Raw genomic sequence first — 18932 nt, forward strand, 5'->3', positions numbered from 1 at the left:
TTTTTTTTTGAATAAAAAACAAAAAGTTTGATGATGTTGGCATGGTTAGAGTTATGCTGTCATCTGCCACCCTATTGACAGAAATGAATCATACAACTCTTGCCTTTCATAATCATGAGGTTAGACTTCCAGTGATTTGAATATCTGTTCCACGCATTACAGCAGCAGGGGTCTAAGCTTAAAAGCCCTTTTTCTCTGGAGGTGTTAATGCTGATAGCAAAGGCAAGGGAAGTATAGCATTTTGCATCCTCCTTCCCCTTTGACAACAAACAGCCCGCAGAATGGGGCAACTTCAGTGTCAAGGTCATGGCATGTCGGGGTATTTTTATGTTTCTAGATATCTGTGTTTGCAAGCAAATGCCTGTAAATTTTATTACACACACACATACACACACACACACACGTGTGTATATATAATTGATATATATTGTATACTCGCATAGGTGTATCCACAACCTAAAGATACAACCCAAATAATGCACAACTCTAAAAGATTGTGTTAGTGTGCCACTATACTCATGGATCGATGCATTTGTGCTAAATAATGAAGTCACTCTGTGAAATGAATATCCCAGTGCTCTGATCAAGTATGTTTATATATCTATATGTGACATTATTATTGTAATAGTTTTCAGCATGCATAATACATGGTTCTAATTTTTATGTTGGATGCATTCATCATTCCACATATTAGCAGTGATATGGTAGACTTATTGAGTGACTCCAGCTGACATCGTTGGGTCAGACTACTCAATCATTGCATAAGTCTAAATGGGATGCGTTGTTCTGTTAAAGGGACATTCCATCCTCATATCATGTTGCTTTATATAAAAGCAGAAGAAAAAAAAAATTAAATCAGTGAAAATTTGGGCAAAAACAGAAACAAATGTAAAGTTTTGAACTGTTAAAGTTTGGAGAGTAAGGCAAATTGTCAAATCTATATTATATAGGTGTTGAACAGCTTTCCATTCAGTGTCTACACAAAATTCACCAGTTCTGATTTTTCTTCAAGGAAAAATAAATTAAAAAACAAACAAACTTTAGAACTGTTTGGTATGATAACAGTAATTCCTTTTTGACAAATATCCTCCTCAGGGGATGAATTCAGTCTGTGCCCAAATATTGGAGGGAAATGGGAAGTGGCAAAATTTTGTATACAAAACAAATGGAGAGTTCAAACTGTTCAGTGGAGCTGTGCAGTGACAAGGCTTCCCAAATGACTCATGACAGAGATGATAAATTTTAAGTGAACCTGTCAAATTATTTGCCTTCTCTTGTAAAGTATGTGAATATCACAAATGAAATTGCTTGAGCAGTGATTCCCAGTGTACACTACAACAGCACATGCATTTTTCTTGATTTAAGAGAGTTACTTTCTTCTGAGCATGTAATTTTTAGATTCTCAAAGCACCATCTTGTTTTTATCTAGGCCGGCAGTTGGCAGTGATGATGAGATCAAGGCAGGAAAGTGACTTTGTGACACTTTTGATGGAGTCAGGTGCTTGAGTTAATTAACAAGTGATGAATATTAATTTGAAGTAGGTCCATGCTAACACTAACAGGCTGATATAGAAGTTTGGTTCAAGTTGAACATATAGAAGGTGCATTATTGTTATGAAACACTGACATTAGAGTTTTCGAATTGCACTTTATTCTTTTTTTTTTTCGAGTTTGAAAATAATTAATAGTTTTTATCTTGTTCGGTGGGATATTGGGCTAAATAGGTTGTTGCATGATGAATATGTTTTGCTGCATTCGTATCAGCTGGACGAAGGAGTTTTACACCAACAGGCATACTCTGAGAATCAGCAGTACTGAGAATAAGTGGTGAGCCCTCTTAAGTCTAGTCTGAGTAAGGGTCAATAGGATTGACCATTCACAAGTCACCCTGCTTGGTTGCTTACTAACTTATTGAGCAACATGTCTGTTTTTCGGTTTTGCTCTGTGTGTGTAAGGCCTGTGAAATATATAGCATGGCTACTGTTTCACAGTATTGATTGTTACATAAACTTTAGAGAGGTTAGAATTGTTGTCATTACAATCAGTTTATAGATAAAATGTAGAATTTGCTTGGAATAGCAAGGGGAAAAAAAAAGTTTTGAGAGCTGACAATGAAGTGCATTCTGATGCACACATGCACTCTTTTTCCTTCCCCATGTAGTTGGAAAAGGTTTGGGCTTTTGTTCGCGAGAGTTCACCTGTACGACTTGGGAACAGGTTTGTGAAGGTTGCAGATCAAGGTCAACATTTGAATTTGTAGTTGTAGTAGTAGTAGTAGTGTTAGCAGTATCTCGTCTGAGATCAGACATGATTCAGTTGATCCATCGAATAGTCAGCGAGGACTGAGTCCAAAGTTCGCCGTCAGATGCAAAGATTATTCTTAAGTCAAAGGCTGTCCTGAAAACAGTGTTAATATACAAATAATGAATGTTTATGAGTGCAATGGACAGAATATTTCATGAGGTAAAAGATTAACTGGTGAAAGGTGAACTGGTGAATGGATCAAAAATGGATCAAAAATATCATCTTTCAGCGAATGAAATATTCTGTCCATTGCATGAATGAAAATATATATATATTTTTTTTTTTATATATAGCGCCTTAAATAGATCCTTGTCATTTGATGCTTTATGAATTTAGAAACAAGAGAGAATATGCGGGATCTGAGATCGAGAGAGTGCTCACTGAGTGCTTTTTACGCTGTCGCATACACACTGCAAACATTTATAAGCATTTTACATACTATGTGCAATGTGCGGGGCTCTCAGCATGCATGCAGTGGAGCAAATCATATGGTTCCGAAATTGCACAGTAAATGGGGCCACAATTGCACAGATGATGACTTAAAGTGGAATGGGATGAATGATCAATGTCAAACAACCAATCAAATGACAAGGATCTATTTAGGCATTACATAATGAATAATATTGATTAGATAAATAAGATTTATTGTTATTAATATTATTATCATTATAATCATCATTATCATTGTAATTGTTATTGTTACATCTACTTCTAATGCCAGCAATGATTATGTCATTATTAGGGTAATCATTGTATTGTCATCGTCGAGAAAGAAAGGAAGAATGATGTAGGATTTTACTTTACCACTGTTTTGTCATGAATAGTTTGCTTGGTTTTGGTTGTCTGTTTGTTTGTCTCTTGAGGGAGGGTTAGAAAGCATGAATCAAGTTTGTTTGTTTGTTTGTTTTTTTGGTATGTATTTCCCAACTGTTTTGTCTTTTTAAATCTAACAGTATTCAAGACCTCATCAAGAAAGCTCTTACCCATAATTACGCTGTTGATTTACAACCCCGTAATCAGTCTGTTATGACAGAACACATTATTAACAGACGGAAAGAGTGACAGGCATTCTGGTTTAATTCAATTGTTATTATTTTCTAGTTTACCGAGTGTTTTCTCCACAAAAGAGGCATTATGGCAGGTATCCATCACAATGAACAGTAAAGTGCCAGTCTTATTTCACTTGGCCGATGATGGATTTTGGTTATTCTAAGACAGTAGACATGCAGGTTTGTTCTTTCCAGTGTCTTTTCAAAAAAACTCTCCGTGTGATGTGTTCAAATTCAAATTCAAATTCAAATTTATTTCACATGCTAAAAAGAAAACATCACGTTCACAATCAAACAGAAGAGAAAAATATACAATCAACATAGCACGTGAGGGATCAGTAAAGGCTGTATGAAGCCTATCGAGGCCGATTCCCTTACAAACAATAAATAGTACGCAATTTCCATCAGATATACATCAAGGAACAAAAACAACAAAGAAACATCACAGAAAAAAGAAAAAAAAGAAGAAAAAAAAAGAAAGTGGCAAAATTATTACAATAATTACTCAATTGCACTTTGTATTAATAACATTTTATATTTACGTTTAAAAGATGACAGTGTTGGACTCTCTTTAATAAAAGTTGGCAACTCATTCCAGCATTTTGCTCCAGTGTATCACCTCAGTCAACGGCTTGCCAACTCTTCATTTTGTATACACCATAAATTTTGCAAGACTTTTATCTTTGCCAATCTTTTGAGTCGAGTGCTACTCTCGAACTAGAACGTGCAAAATTATTAACTTTGATCTCGACATGAATGCAATGTGCACACATACATTTCTCTATTTGGTCAGTGTACTCCACAATCTTATATTCAATGACTCGCAAAATTGTTGGGAAGGCTCAATTTGCGGGAAAATTAGACTCGCTAAATATGTGCCAAATACAATATTTTTCCTCAAACACGTAATAGTATCTGTGTATCAATATGCCACAGGTCATTAAAACCAGCAATAGTCAATAGCTTTGTTATAAAGTTTATATCAGAGTAAAACTCTGCAATTTTCTCTACAACTTATACTCACTGCATTTCTGGCATAAATGCTCGTGTGAAAAAAGGTGCATGGCTTTTGAAAATGGTAATGCGTTCCAAAGGCACGTGTGCATTGCTGTCTAAAAATGATGTCGCATACAGGGGGTTTCCACCATGGCATACAAACAGTTAATGTTGGTCATTGATCTTGAATGCGTCGAGAAGTATTTAAATTCAGAATCCCAAGTTACAATGCATTTCATTAGAAGACTATGCAAGATAGCATATAGTGTATGCATGTGAAATACAATATCATTTCTAGTCACAAGCTACTCTGAATGACATCGCGCATTTAAATTAGAACTAGCCATCGCCGTGCAAATGACATGTCATTTACCGACAAAAACTGAAACTTCGGGAGCGTGATGTTCCCATGGGTGGATATCTATCATGACGCATTTTGCTGCTTTCCTTGTATAGAGGGCATCCGCAAATTTATGCCATTGATGTCATTTTTGTGTATACATCTAGTGGATGAAAAAAGAATTTTTTTTTTTTTTGGGGGGGGGAGGAGTTGGTTATTCGATCTGAAAGCATGGCAAAGGGTTAACAAACTCATGCTGATACCTTTGTTTACATCAGTCTGTCCATAGCTTTATATCCAATCAGCAAATGTAATAGCAATTAGGAGAAGGGGGGATAAAACAAAACAAAACCAAGAAAAAAAAGTAGATATATCCAATATAGGTCAGGCATGCGCACATAGGCTCAGGCAGGCCTAGCGATATAATAGAAGATGGGTGACCACACACTTGATGCATAGAAATAGCGTGTGAGTGTGTACACAAGCATAGCGCTGTGCAAAGAAGTTCATTGCCGTCCCTCACAATAGCATTCCCTGCCTGCATGAAAAGCTCATTCTTTTCCAGTGATGTTCTTCAACCCTTTTGTGTGTGTGTGTGTGTGTGTGGGGGGGGGGGGAGGGGTGGAGACTCCTGTGCCACCCCCACCCCTTTATTTTCTTTTCTTTTTCTTTTTTTTTTATTTGGGAGTGAGGCTATGTGGAGAAGGAATGATTAAAAAAAAAAGTGCAATAAGTGAAGAAAGCCTTTTGAAGCATATATCCTTGGTACCATTATGTGGAGGCCTTGACCACTTCTCATTAGGAAACACATTCAGAATTGGGCATGGAGTATCCGGTGTGCGAGACTGGATGAGAGCAAATATGGTTGAAATTAGGTGAGAGGAAAAAAAAAGAGACATATATATATATAGAGAGAGAAAAAAAAATAGATAGAAAGAGAGAGAGAGAAAGAGAGGGAGAGAGAAGGGGAGATAAAAGAAAAAATTAGAACAGAGAAGAAGAGGGAACAACAATAAAAAGCGCATAGTGTGATAAGAGCAGCAGCTTGGTCTCGATTGTTCCAGAGGGTCGGCCTGGGCTGGGGTCATTCGCGCCTCCCACCATGCGGCTGTGCCTCCACCATGCATGCATGGTCAAGCAGCCATAATGACAGAGAGAAAATGCTGCGCACAAAACAAGTACATTAGCAGTGGAGTGTGAGGTCATTGCCAGTGAGCATACAAATCGTATGTGGTGTATATAATGAGAATACTATGTGTGTGTGTGGTTAGTACCGCAGCTTCATCCCAGCCAATGCTGTAGTCAGTCAACACGCAGAGGAGAGCTCTGCTCAAACAAGCGCTAGTTTCATTGTCCACTCCACTTCGGGGGTTTTTCTCGGAGCAAAAATGGCCTCTTGGCAGGCCACAACAAGGGTATGTTGTGATTTTTTACTTCAACTTTACTTTTTCAGTCTGCCCTTCCTTTTCTTCATTTTCTCGTCCAGTGTAAACTGTGTTGTGTGCATATATATATGTGTGTGTGTGTGTATGTATGTGGTTGCGAAGTAGTGGCTTGAAATACATCTGTTGCTGCAATGGCTTTCAACCTTCTCTCTCTCTCTCTCTCTCTCTCTCTCTCTCTTCCCCATTCCCCTTGGATCTCTCGTTCTATCTCTCTTTCATTCTCTCTCTCTCTCCTCTCCTTCTATGCACATACGCGTTAGGCGCGATAGGCGATACCATGGGCCTCAATCCGCTGCATAGCTGCTTATGTTGTATGTGGACTGCGCAGGTATTGGGCAACTCTCTATGCAGCATGCAGTGTGCGTGTCTATAGCTCAAGTCCATAGCCCTATTTACCAGCACACGCACTCTCTCACACACACATGCACACACACACACACACATACACACACAACACACACAGTCACTACTATCAGTCACACTCACATATATACACACTGACACGCAAACACACACATACACACATTCGCATCAGCGTACACACTCCTGCTTCGGCTCACACATGCATTCTGCAGGCCCTTTTTACCACACATCACAGCCCAAAGAGTTCAATGTGAACCTTCTAGTATGTGATGCAGTCAGTCAGGTCAATATTTGCCCGTGGTTGAGCATTGAGTTGTGCTAATACAGCAGTCCTATAGTAGTGCTTTTCTTTGGTTAACTGTATGAGTTGGGCACAGCTGTACGCGTGGCTTGCTCCCTTTCATGAACCAATCCACGCAGTTACTGACTCAAGGTGATCAAACTTTGTCTTTTCTGAACTTGAAAAATGAATTTCAATTTTACCATTGAATTTGAAGCACAGAGGAATGACTGCCACTAAGCAGTAACTTTGTCGTCTGTTAATTTTTTTTTTTGCCGTGAATCTGGCTATGACTAGATGTGCATGAAGTCTCCTTTAAAGGTGCCCACTCTTGATTCGGCACAATGCATGTGTAAATGTTTGCCGTGCAGAGATTATGGCCCAATGTGTGATGCCACAGTGCGGTCAGGGTGAATACCGAAGCTTGCCGCATGTGACGAACAGGATTTATCTCTCCCTCCATTCGTGGTTGCCAAATGTGGTCGGTGTATTCCGTTAGTCATGAAAGACGCGATGCAGCATTTATGATCTTCACACACACACGCCACGTTGTTTGTGCCCTTCATACCAACAAAAGCCCACAGCAGGACCTGGTGTATACCTATCCATATATCTAGACGAACGCCCTGAAACTTGTAAGCAAGGCAGTGCCCCCCCATGGTACACATTGATCAAGCATTCCACCATGTCATTCAATGAACAAAGCGGAATCACCCATGCTGGCTCACATGTCACGCCTGAGGCACCGTGATGCTGCCAGTCCAACTTCAGGTTGTCAAAAGCACCAGAAAAAAAAACAGAACCAAGGCAAAGCTATACTGGTATTACTCTGTCACACGAAAGAAGACATCACATAACATGTGCAAAGGTAAGGTTTTTTAACTAGGAAATCACCATATAGTCCAAACTCTTGATAATGATTTGCCATCATTGATCCAAATGGTCCAATTTTACTATATCATTGTCAATTTGGAGCAAACATACAAAAAATTCATTATTTTTCTTTGACTATCATATCAGAACCCCCTTTTTTGTAAGGCTTCTTTATTATGTCACATCAGTTTTAATGTCAGTGAGTTAGATTAGATGATGCCTGTTGTATAGTACATGTATGCAAATATATTTATACTACATTTTGTTCTTATACCTGAAGCTATTGTTGTAATGTTATCATTTGTATTTTTTTTTTTCAAGAGATGAGCATGTGTAAAGAAATGACACAGGCATATAATACCAGTGTACTCTTTTTATCCCGGAGTGAATAGATTCTACATTCCATTTGTAGTTAGAAACGCATGCCTGCTGTACAAGTGCAGGGATGCTACATACGCTGTACTGCTGCTAAATGATGTGCACTTGTATGCAAAAGGTCAGACTTGATGATATATGCCTTGAAGGCAGGCAAACCTTGTGTGTGACAGGCTTGGCAATGACCGAGTCACTCGCTATCCTGCAAGCATGACGGGATTCATTTGTTGAGTCAGAGGGGGAAATGTACAAAAAGTACTTGATGCGGATCATGTGCCCATTTTTGAGGGACTTTGGAATGTTCTCACGCCATGAATATTTTGTGTGTGCTGATTACCTTTGCCAGCCTGCCTTTCAGTGTTGTCAAAACCGCTGGAATCCATTCAGTTAATGCTTTTTTTCATGGTGAGCTGTGACCTGTCACCTGTAGTGTGTGGGGGAATTTGGAATGTTTTCTCACGTCACAAATGTTTTATTGTGTATGCCGATTATTTTGCTAGCGCGCCTTTTAGTATTGTCAACACTTCCGAATCCCATTCAGTATGTGATTGTTCATAGGGTATCCAGCACCACTCAAGTTTAAACTTTTGAAATAACAAGCTTTTCTTAAAGGGGATGGCTAGTAACTGATCAGTGGGAATGCTGGGGGATGATTGTTCCAATCCTTGTGGGATTCATTTAAGAGTACATTATATATCTACTGTTGTGTGAAAATTATTTGCTTCAGAATGGTCTCATATTCAACTAATGTGCACTTTAATGTTTCCACGTTAGCGTGCCTGGTCAGTGACGGGGCATTAATCTGCACATTACTTGAATATGAGACCGTTCTGAAGCAAATAATTTTCACACAACAGTAGATATATAATGTACTCTTAAATGAATCCCACAAGGATTGGAACAATCATCCCTCAGCATTCTCACTGATTCCCACTGATCGGCTACTAGCCATCCCCTTTAACAAAAGTCCAGGACAAGATTTCAGTCTCTTGGGAAATACATTAGTGCTCTATGTTCGTGTGCAAAGCAAACCCAAAGTATTAGTCAGTGCGTATGTATGATGTGAACAATTCTCAAGTTTCTTGATCTCTTCCGTTTTTCATCATCCCGTATCTTGAGTGCATCATGAGGCTAACTGAAAAAAGAAACAGGTGCCTCTTGGATTCATATGATTTGTCATTGTAAGACAACATTGATGTAGCCTGGATATTTCTTTTTCTAAACTGCCATTTTCCTAGATGATGTCATTTCTCACATTGAGTTATCCTGTTGCTTTCTTCCTTTTTTATTTGAAATTTTGACTATTCATTAGATCCAATCCCCCATATTTTATTTTCCCGAACAATGTACCTCATACTTTATTCTTGGAAGATTAGTGGAATATGTGTCATAACATTTTCAAACAAGGATGAAAGAAAGCTTGTCTTATCTATTCTGTATCTGGAAAGAAAGGGGGAATAAGGTATTGACTAAATTGTATTGCGTTGCATAAAATTGATCTGTGGCGGATGGGTAACATCCTGGCTTGATTGGTAAAATGAAACCCACAGGGGGAAATCAAAACACAGTAATAATCAGCAGACCAGGAATTGGGTATTATGTAGGTATTATGTAATCACCAAATCATGTGGCTCTTAATGGGCTCGCTCATTGTTTGCACAGGGTGCGCGACTCACACTATTGTAGTGTTTCTTTCACTTTGTTTGAAGTTTGAATGAGTAATCGTTTCTGTATGTAGGCCTACAAGTTTCCAGGAATTCATTTCAACATAATTGCATAAATCTAGTTAAATGACTACATAGCTAGTGATGAATTTCAGTGAATGATGAAATGGTTCTCTCTCCCTCCCCCCCCCCTTTCTCTCTTTTCATCTATCCATTTATCTATCTATCTATCTATCTATCTATCTATCTATCTATCTATCTATCTATCTTTATTCTTTCTCATTCTTTCCTTCTACACTTGTATATCCGATCAGTATACATATTCTGTGTACAGATTTGGAAGAAAATTCTTCACACACCTCTTTTGTGAGAATACATCCCTTATATGATAGTCCAATGCAACACTTGTATGTGATATTTTATAATTATGATAAAATGATATATCAATAAGTTGTCATATCTTAGCTTGATTCGCAAGAGTCTTTTTTGTGTTTGACAGTGCACTTTTTGAAAACGAGAACCACTAATGTTATGATTCATTCCTTTTTCAGTACTGATAGGAATGCAGTGTCAAAGCCAGTTTTATAGTTTTGAGAACTTTGTTTTCTCATCAGATGACTGAAGACTGCCTGTATTTAAGAAGGATGTAATTAACTCATGGTTACTGAAATGAAATTACAATTATATTCATTAATTGGTCTCTGATGCATCAATAGAAAACTTGGAATAATTTCTCTCAAACCCACTTGAAAGTTTTATATATACAAAATGTTGTTAAAATTTCCATGACTTTGGATGTCGGTGACCATTGTCCTATAAGAAGGCTCTAATAGCTGATATGCGATTGATCTGGTCTTAGATCCCATTATATAATTGACCATGAGGCCCATTTCCCTTCAGGGCTCAGAGGAATTCAGTGACTAATTGTGGACATTTGCCTCATTACAGTGTTCAGACGTTTATGGTCACATGTGGAACATGTTCGGGTATTCATTCATTTGACTTTGCAATCTTGTTGGTGCTTTTTAGAGAGCATTTCAGGGGAAAATCACACTGCTTAACTTACTTGAAGGGCTTTCTCAGCAGGCATTTCAAGACTCACTGCTCATTTGGTAGCAATCTTTCCTATTTAAATATATGTGTTGCCATAGTAACTTAATTGTTTCCTGTTGGAACTTGTCTTCTGGTATTGGCAGTCTGCTCTCTCTGTGTTTGAATATGAGTCAGTCCCAAAGGATGGCCTTTGAAATGTGTGACAGGGAGGCCACTCTATCAAATTTGCCATTGATTTCTCTTTGGATATAGGCTGTAGCTTGTTTTAGATTGGGGGGGGGGGGGAGTGGACCTACTTATCACGCCCACCAGCTTTGATAAAAATGGATGCTATTAGTATACATGAACAAATGTTACAGTCAGCTTGTGCTGTGCAAACTTTTTGTGAAAGTGCTAGCGTTGCAATAGTTTTGAAATGTAAACCTGTTGACTTGATGGCTTTGATATCATTCACCATTTTTGTTTTGCATAGCATCTGTCTATATATTTACGGTATACAAAATCTAAAATTCTTCACAAATTTTTGAGTAACCCTTCTTTCAACTGTTTGCAGTATTGATGTTACGAAGTGGAAAAAATTAAACTTGCATGTATCAATTTAGGTGTTCCTGTGATTTGAGGGGTCCAAATTTTCACTTCAGAGTCACATTAGAGATTCCTTGTTGTACTGAAGTATTCTACCTTCCCTGGGGGGAAGGGGGGTTTCACAAAGAATTTAAGTCATTCTTAAATGTTCAGAACAAATAAGAATTATGGTACGCTGCATTTGTATTCAATGTTAACTTCCCAATGAAAATTAGAATTGACTTTTTCCACATGGAGCCAAGTCATTAATACACAAAATGAAAACAAATGACATCAACATTTTTCTGTAAATTTTGATAAAGATGTGAAGAGTGTTATGAAAGGCTAATAAAACTAAGCAGGAAAACCAATGGCATACCATGATTTTTAAGTCGATCGTAACTTTTAAGATCGACTTCAATTCACTATGAAACATCCCCTGGCCCTTTGATTATATGAGTTGTGATTTCTCATAGGAACCACATCATCTTTTAAAGATTTTCTGGTTGTCTTTTTTATTTTTTTTTCTGTCCCAATCCCCATTCCCATCCATGTGACTAGCATTTTGGATTTTATTATCAGGCAATTGCATTCTTTCCCTTTGACTTGACACAGTTTAGCAAATAGCTTTACGTACATTCACACTGGAATAACAGAGGGGTATAATGCCATATTATTGCGTTGGCTCTGTTTTCTCATTGACAAAAAGCAAAATATGGTAAAACGATATTGGGATTCACTTGCTACCATTCTCATTCACAAAATGCTCATGGTACATGTATTTCTGGTAAACATTGGGCATGTGCCTATCCATACCTCCAATGGGAAAAGACATGAACAGAGATGCCAACTGCTACTTTTTCGCAGTATTTTACACCTTTTTTTTTTTGGGGGGGGGGACAAAAATACTGCAGGTTTCATGGAAAAGCTATTTTTCCACCCAAAAATATGCCTTTTCTGCCTTCAGTATACCAATGCTGTTTATAATGTTGGCATCCCTGTACGAAGTGTGTGAAGTCACACAAGAAATGCACCACCATACAATCATACTCAAATCTCTCATGCATATTTTGTGTGAAGTTTAATTACTACCCTTAATACCACGGTAGTTTGTGGTGTATTTGCTTTTACATTTTGAAATACCACTGTATTTCACCGTCAAGTATGAATGCACGTCTTGTGTACCTGTGTGAGGTGTTCACAGGAATATTTTCCATTTGATTTACTTCACTGGGATTTTATGTAATATGATTAATAATTATGTACAGTGTACAACTGGACAAGAATGCAGTCCTTTTTTAGGGATCCCAGCATTACCAAACAAGCATTCCACATTGAAACTGCACCCTAGAAGGTAGGGTAGGTTGATTTAGAATTGAGAATATCATGATCCTGAGGAGAGGCTTTCATTTGTAGTCACATTTTTTTTAAATTAAGTTATACTGGCATGAGAAACTACCCTGCAATGGCAAAATGGAACCTGGCTTTCTTTGCTCCTTATTGTTCGAAGTCTAGAATGTTCTTCCAGTCTGGCTGTGTGTAGGATGACAACATTGCACTGAAATTCAAATTGGTGCATATGTGTATAATGGCATAAAATGCAAAGAGCTCTCCAGTTAATGACGAGGGTAAATATAGGTGTCTAGATCTAAATCACAAAACCTTCAAGCTCATGTTCTTGTCAAGTCATGTTTGAATGACATTGTTTACTCAATGTTGCATATCTCTGCACCCTGCTGATTATGGACTGCCGTAGAAGTTGTCCCCTCCCAAGGCAGCTAATATATATGCTTGAGACGCCATTGTCAAAATGTCAATGCAGTTTGCCTTCACATTATGTATGTTCCCAGTAGTACATGATGGGGTTTGATATGTTAGTGGTTAAACTGTTCCGTTTTCTGTTGTCAGAAAGTTTGCAGCTTCCCCCAGGCTTGGGGGGTTTGGGGGTCAAGTGGTGTGCAAACTTGAAGCGTCACTTTGACCATGGTGTACCCACTCATTGATAAGTAACACTCGGTACCATTAAAAAGGGAGCAGAAGAATAGGTATGATAGAGGAGACCACACTTACTAGCATGATGTACAAAGATAAGGGAAGATTGTTAGCTAGAATATATTTACTGTATCTCCGTCATGGCCTTAGCCTTTAATAGCCATTGACTTCAAGCTTCATGCTTACCTCCCTTATAAATATGTATATGATTGCTTCCATAGACCTCAAAGGCCTCAGAAAATCAATTCAGACTCAAACCTAGTGGTGCGTATGCGAGTGACCGTGCAATATGAATTCATTAGACAGAAGTGAACATACATTGGCATGACATTATAGCCATTGCAAGGCTACAATGTAGTAGCAATGTCTTTTTAGAATTCAGAGGTACTTTTTATTCTATGTTCTCCCATTCCCAGCCATTTCCTTGTCATTTCTAGTTGAAATTATATGTTGAAGCTTAGTGGCAAGTTCTTGAGTTGTCATGCGTTACCCATGAAAATGAAGTAGGCCTATACATATAGTATGGATGTACTTTGGAGTCATCTAATCCAGCTGCTTACAACATGTTTCTACGCTGCTTTTTTTTTTTTTTACTATGACCACAATATATCTCTTTTCTGCTTGTGGTTTTGTTGTTGAGTATATGGGGGGGGGGGGGGCAGGGGGGCAGTCATACAACATCTGTATATTGACTTGATTACAGCACCTTGGCCATTGTGTTATCTTTTACTGGTGGACCATTTGTGTGACCCATCAGGCATTATGCAAACCAAGGTTGAACTTTGAATGATAATGTGATGGCCTTTAATCTTGTATCTCTGCACTAAATGCACCACATCATAGCGGCTCAGGCTGTACCCTAAGTGATATAGCCAAGCCCTGTTTGTATGCGGACCTCGAGGGCTATATTCACAGGGATGTCTATAATACATGTAAAATCTCAATGGCACTCACAGTCACCTCCTTGAATGTGCAGTACTGGCTGTGGCTACTATCCTGTGCCAGCTGTTTCATCAATTCGGTCACGGTCGGGGATGAATGTATGCAAGATCACCAATATTTCAGGAGCATAATGCCTTTGTTCCTCTTGCTTGATATATTTAGTGTGCTAATTTTGCTGGGTATATAAAAAACAGCAACAATGTGCAGTATATACATGTAGATCTCTTTTGCAAGAACTGTCAGATACCACATTAGAAAAAGAAAAAAGCTGCATATATGACATTTTGCTTTCTTTGAGTTCTGACATAGCAAATTGATAGGGCTTTGCTATCTCAGCATAATATGTTGCACTTTTTGTGGATAGCCACACTTTGTAGTGAAAGTGTTGTGGGGGGGGGGTGGGGGGAATCTGTGACTATTGAAAGTATGATATCATTAGACACTCTCGGTAGCATTCATTGAAATGAGATCTTTGATGAGGGGCTGAATAATGAAAGATTTGAAGGTCATGCTACTCTAGTATGTATCATGTGAGGATCGGTATCGTAAGCTACGCTCTGAAGCACTGCCTTTCCACAATGTAAATGAAAAAAAAAAAAAACCCACAATTAACAAATGTATACCAGCATGTGACAACATGCACCTGATAATGAGTGGATGTGGCCATTATTTGTTTCACAAGTGATTTCTTATTGTGTGAATATGACACCAAAAATGGCCTTTTGAAGGAAGACGTTTTGTTTCTGTACATTGCTCATCAAATTGATTTCTGAATGATTGATGGCACAAATTCCCATGAATACATCATTGGTAATGCAAACCAGTTTAGCCAGACAGAGCATAAACTGAAAATTTTTGCTGATGACCATGATGAGTTTGGCAGAAAGTACTTGAAATGACATCATTATTATGGGAAGATGAGCAATAGATAGCTACAATTGAACCTTTGATGGGCTTTGAACTCACTTCGAAAATGAATTCACCAAAAATTTGTCAAGATATTGAGTATGATTTGAAAACTCAATTCTTCATTGTGTGCATGTGATATGGTGGAAAATAGATAACACAACATAATGTTTATGTGAATCAACATTTTTTACATGAAAAGAAATGTAAAGGTTATGTCAGCTTTAACTTCTTACCTAATACAAAATGTTAGTATTACAATTTAGATTAGTATTCTTTATTGTAGATTTTCTTTCTAAAGAAATACAGAAGTTGAGCACTGCCCATAGTTCATGCATGATTTTAAGAAATGTCAAAAGAGTTCGAAATTGTCAGAGTATACACAATACGTCAGCTTATCCTGTGTACTGCTGATATGGAATTAGGTCAGTATATCTCTTGTAAATCAGTTTGCTTCAGGCAAATCAAGAGCTTGCATCATGTTTGATTGAAAACGCTGATAAAAGTGTAATCTCTTCACCCCTTTGAAATTAATTGAATCTCAACCACTCTTCCATTCTGTTTGTCTCCTTTTTTTTCCCCTTCCTGCAGGAATACTGTTGCAATCCTAGTTTCGAATGTTTGTGCGTTGAACTGGATCATGAATGGCTGATAAAGACGGAGCACGAACAGTTGGGTCATCCCGCAGCAGCTCAAGTAACTCCAGTGTTGGCGAGGACTCCACAGGGACCCCAGAAGCACCAGCTACCTCTCCTGGCCTAAGTCCTCCTCGTAAGCCAAACTCTGGTTTCCAGTGCCAACTGTGCACGTTTATTGCGTCGTCGCAAAGCGCCCTCGACGAACATATGAACATTCATACAGGGTCAAGGCCCTATCAGTGTTTAGAGTGCGGCTTCAGTTGTTCGTTACACAGCACACTTCAGCAGCATCTAGCGATTCACAGGATCGACATGACAAGCTCTGTACTGCTTGACCGTCATATGCCGGACATTAACAAAGTGCGTGATCTGCCCCCACCTCTCCTGCCAGAAGTCAGCCGCGGCTTGCCCGTGCATGTAGCTACCTCAGCCCCTATCCCAACCATGGATAGCCTCAATTCTCTCAGTGCCCTACCCCCATTCTCCGAACATGGACGGGTCTATCAGTGCAAGCTCTGCACTCACATTTCCCCTACCAAGACCCACTTAAATGAACACATGAATGTTCACTCAGGTAAAAAGCCCTATAAGTGCCTGGTCTGTGGCTTTAGTAGTGCCTTCCGTAGCAGCCTCATGCGCCACTTGATCGTGCACACGGGCACCAGTAAGCAGTTCAAGTGTGACCAGTGCCACTACCAGACGCCGTACAAATGCAACCTTCAAGCTCACCGCAGGAAACGCCATTCCACCCTTGATGCCAACCTGCCCCCGCTTTCAATGGCAGGTGACAGTTCACCCACCCTCCACTCAATCAATAATACCTCTGCACCTTCAGAAGATGGGCTTTACAAGGCCCCACGTTACAACAATGACAGCAAATCTCTCTCAGATACCTCAGGAAGCCAAGAAAATTGTCCTCCCACCCTAACCCAAGCACTGCACAACAGGGAAGGCAGTCCGTACGATGGCTCGGACGACGCCGGCCGAGAATCGGAGATGGGTAATGGCAAGATAGCACAACATTCAAGCGTATCACTACCTCAATCAGAAATGGCATCATCAGACACACTCAGCCCTCAAAAGGCCAGTCCAGGTTCCAGTACAGGTGGTCATCCCCACGAAGCACCAGCACATGATGCACTAGACTTCTCTGGAAGCGCTGTAGCTCACCTTTCTAACCCTGACGTCCATGACAGCGGAGATTCCAACCAAAGTGTTCCTTCTAGATCAGTCCCTGCCATTGCCAGCACGCTGGCAGTCTCCAGTAACTCTGTCAACAGTATCACCAATGCCACACCTATCTCACCTCAACAGGCCCTGCCTCCCAACGATAGATCCACCCACTGGGCCAACTTCCCAATCTTCAGGCGTAAAAAGGAAGGTGGGGCACGCAAGAGGAAGAGAACCCCGTTCCCAAAGCGCGAGCTGCTCCTCTCACCAGATCGCGACCATGGGACAGAGCTGTGGATCGACACACGATCTGACATTCCCCTGGTAGAAGGGCAGGGTGCAGCAGCCTATGCTGGCGGAATTCATCCCATGGGGGTCAAAGGTGAAGAGATGGTGTCCCCCTTCCCACACCAAGCCATTGTCAACGGGATGGACATGACTGGGTCACCCCGGGACATGGCCATGTACAAGTACGCCCATGGAGTTGTCCAGAATGCCCAATCCCCGGACGACATGACGCCAGACGACTCCGACGATAACCCAGGGCACTCCAGGCCTTATTTTGAACAGGCCTCGCACGAGAGCAACCAGATCACGGACAACGGCGAGCTCCCGACGGCCAAGCAGGCGGAGAAGGGGAGTAGGACGAACGAGGAGGACGGGAAGGCAGACAGCCAGGCCCAGACGGAGTGGATCGGAGGTGACCCGGTTGGGATCCCCCACCAGGCTGTCAAGTGTCCCCATTGCGAGACCTTCTTCACAGACCACGTCATCTTCACCCTGCACATGAGTTGCCATGGGGCTCGGCACCCCTTCCAGTGTAGCATTTGTGGCTATGTGTGCCGTGACAAGATCGAGTTCACTTGTCATGTGACCCGAAGCCAGCACATCAGGTAATGTGTTCAGGGAAGGTTTGTGGATGTTTGGGGCTTCTTTCTTCTTCTTCTTTTTTTTTTTTTTCCTCTCAAAACTGAAAGTAGCTGTTGAAGCTTTGAACTCAAAACACTTTATGATGCGGGTGCAAAATATATTGAAATATAAGTGTTATTAAGTATTTTGTGTTGAAATTTTCATGTTGTTTCCTGAGCACAAACTTATACGACAAACTGTTTTTGCTATGGAGTGAGCTAGTCAGATTGTTGCTGTAAAATGTTCTGACAGTTTCAAAAGAAAGTTGTACTTGCAGTGCATTTATTTCATTCAACCTAAAGCTTATATCATTAGAATTTGTGAAATTATCATAGTTTTATACTTTTATATCCAGAAATGAGAGACTTTGAAATCAGGGGAATGATGAGTGCATCTACACAATTTTGTCAGTCAGGAATACTATTTCCCTCATTATGTTCATTGATTCATACAAACAAGGCCAGTCACATATTATCATCTTGTTGTAGTATTAAGCATGTACAGTTTATCTATGGAGTCATTAGTAGTGTGTCTCCATAGATTTCTATCCTTAGATATGTGGTGTCTTTTTTTTTTTTCTTTCTTTCTTAAGGATGGACTTAATTCACATTCATCTTTGTTGCCAAAAAAAAAAAAAATAAGAGAGATTATGAGAAGTGACAAGTTGATCTCTGGACAGAATGATATATATGCCTTGCAAGGAAGACTGATTTCCCGATGAAAACTTCAGTTTTCTGTCCTGTAGTAGTTCTGTCTATTACTCTGCTCGTCCTGCTGCTTCCAATTCAAACCAAATAGCCCACTTGACTGTTAAAAGAAAAAAAAAAGATTTCTTGTCTAGGTGCCGACACTGCTGATATCGTTCATGTTCTCGTAAGTCATTTCCATCTTATATATATCTATCTTTCTCCTTCTCTATTTCATCTGTCCATCTACTACTTATCTATTGATCTATCTTTCTGTCTTTCTGTCTCTATGTCTCTCTGTCATTGGATGGTGCCTATATTTGTTCTATAATGGCCAGTATTTTTCTTCCCCTCATTATATTCAATGTCACAATATATGATGC

At 39.6% G+C, this 18932-nt stretch overlaps 1 protein-coding gene across 1 annotated transcript in view; it reads left to right on the forward strand.

Moving 5' to 3' along the window:
- LOC140241846 (uncharacterized) overlaps window positions 1–17872 on the forward strand; it is a 47361-nt gene extending 29489 nt beyond the window's left edge. Inside the window, exon 2 of the mRNA XM_072321599.1 lies at window positions 15738–17872. Within this exon, the coding sequence (XP_072177700.1) occupies window positions 15791–17851 (2061 nt within the window). The 5' untranslated portion in view covers window positions 15738–15790 and the 3' untranslated portion in view covers window positions 17852–17872. The remainder of the gene's footprint in view (window positions 1–15737) is intronic.
- The last annotated feature ends 1060 nt before the right edge of the window (window positions 17873–18932 follow it).

Source organism: Diadema setosum, chromosome 18, assembly GCF_964275005.1.
Source record: "Diadema setosum chromosome 18, eeDiaSeto1, whole genome shotgun sequence".
Lineage (NCBI taxonomy): Eukaryota > Metazoa > Echinodermata > Echinoidea > Diadematoida > Diadematidae > Diadema > Diadema setosum.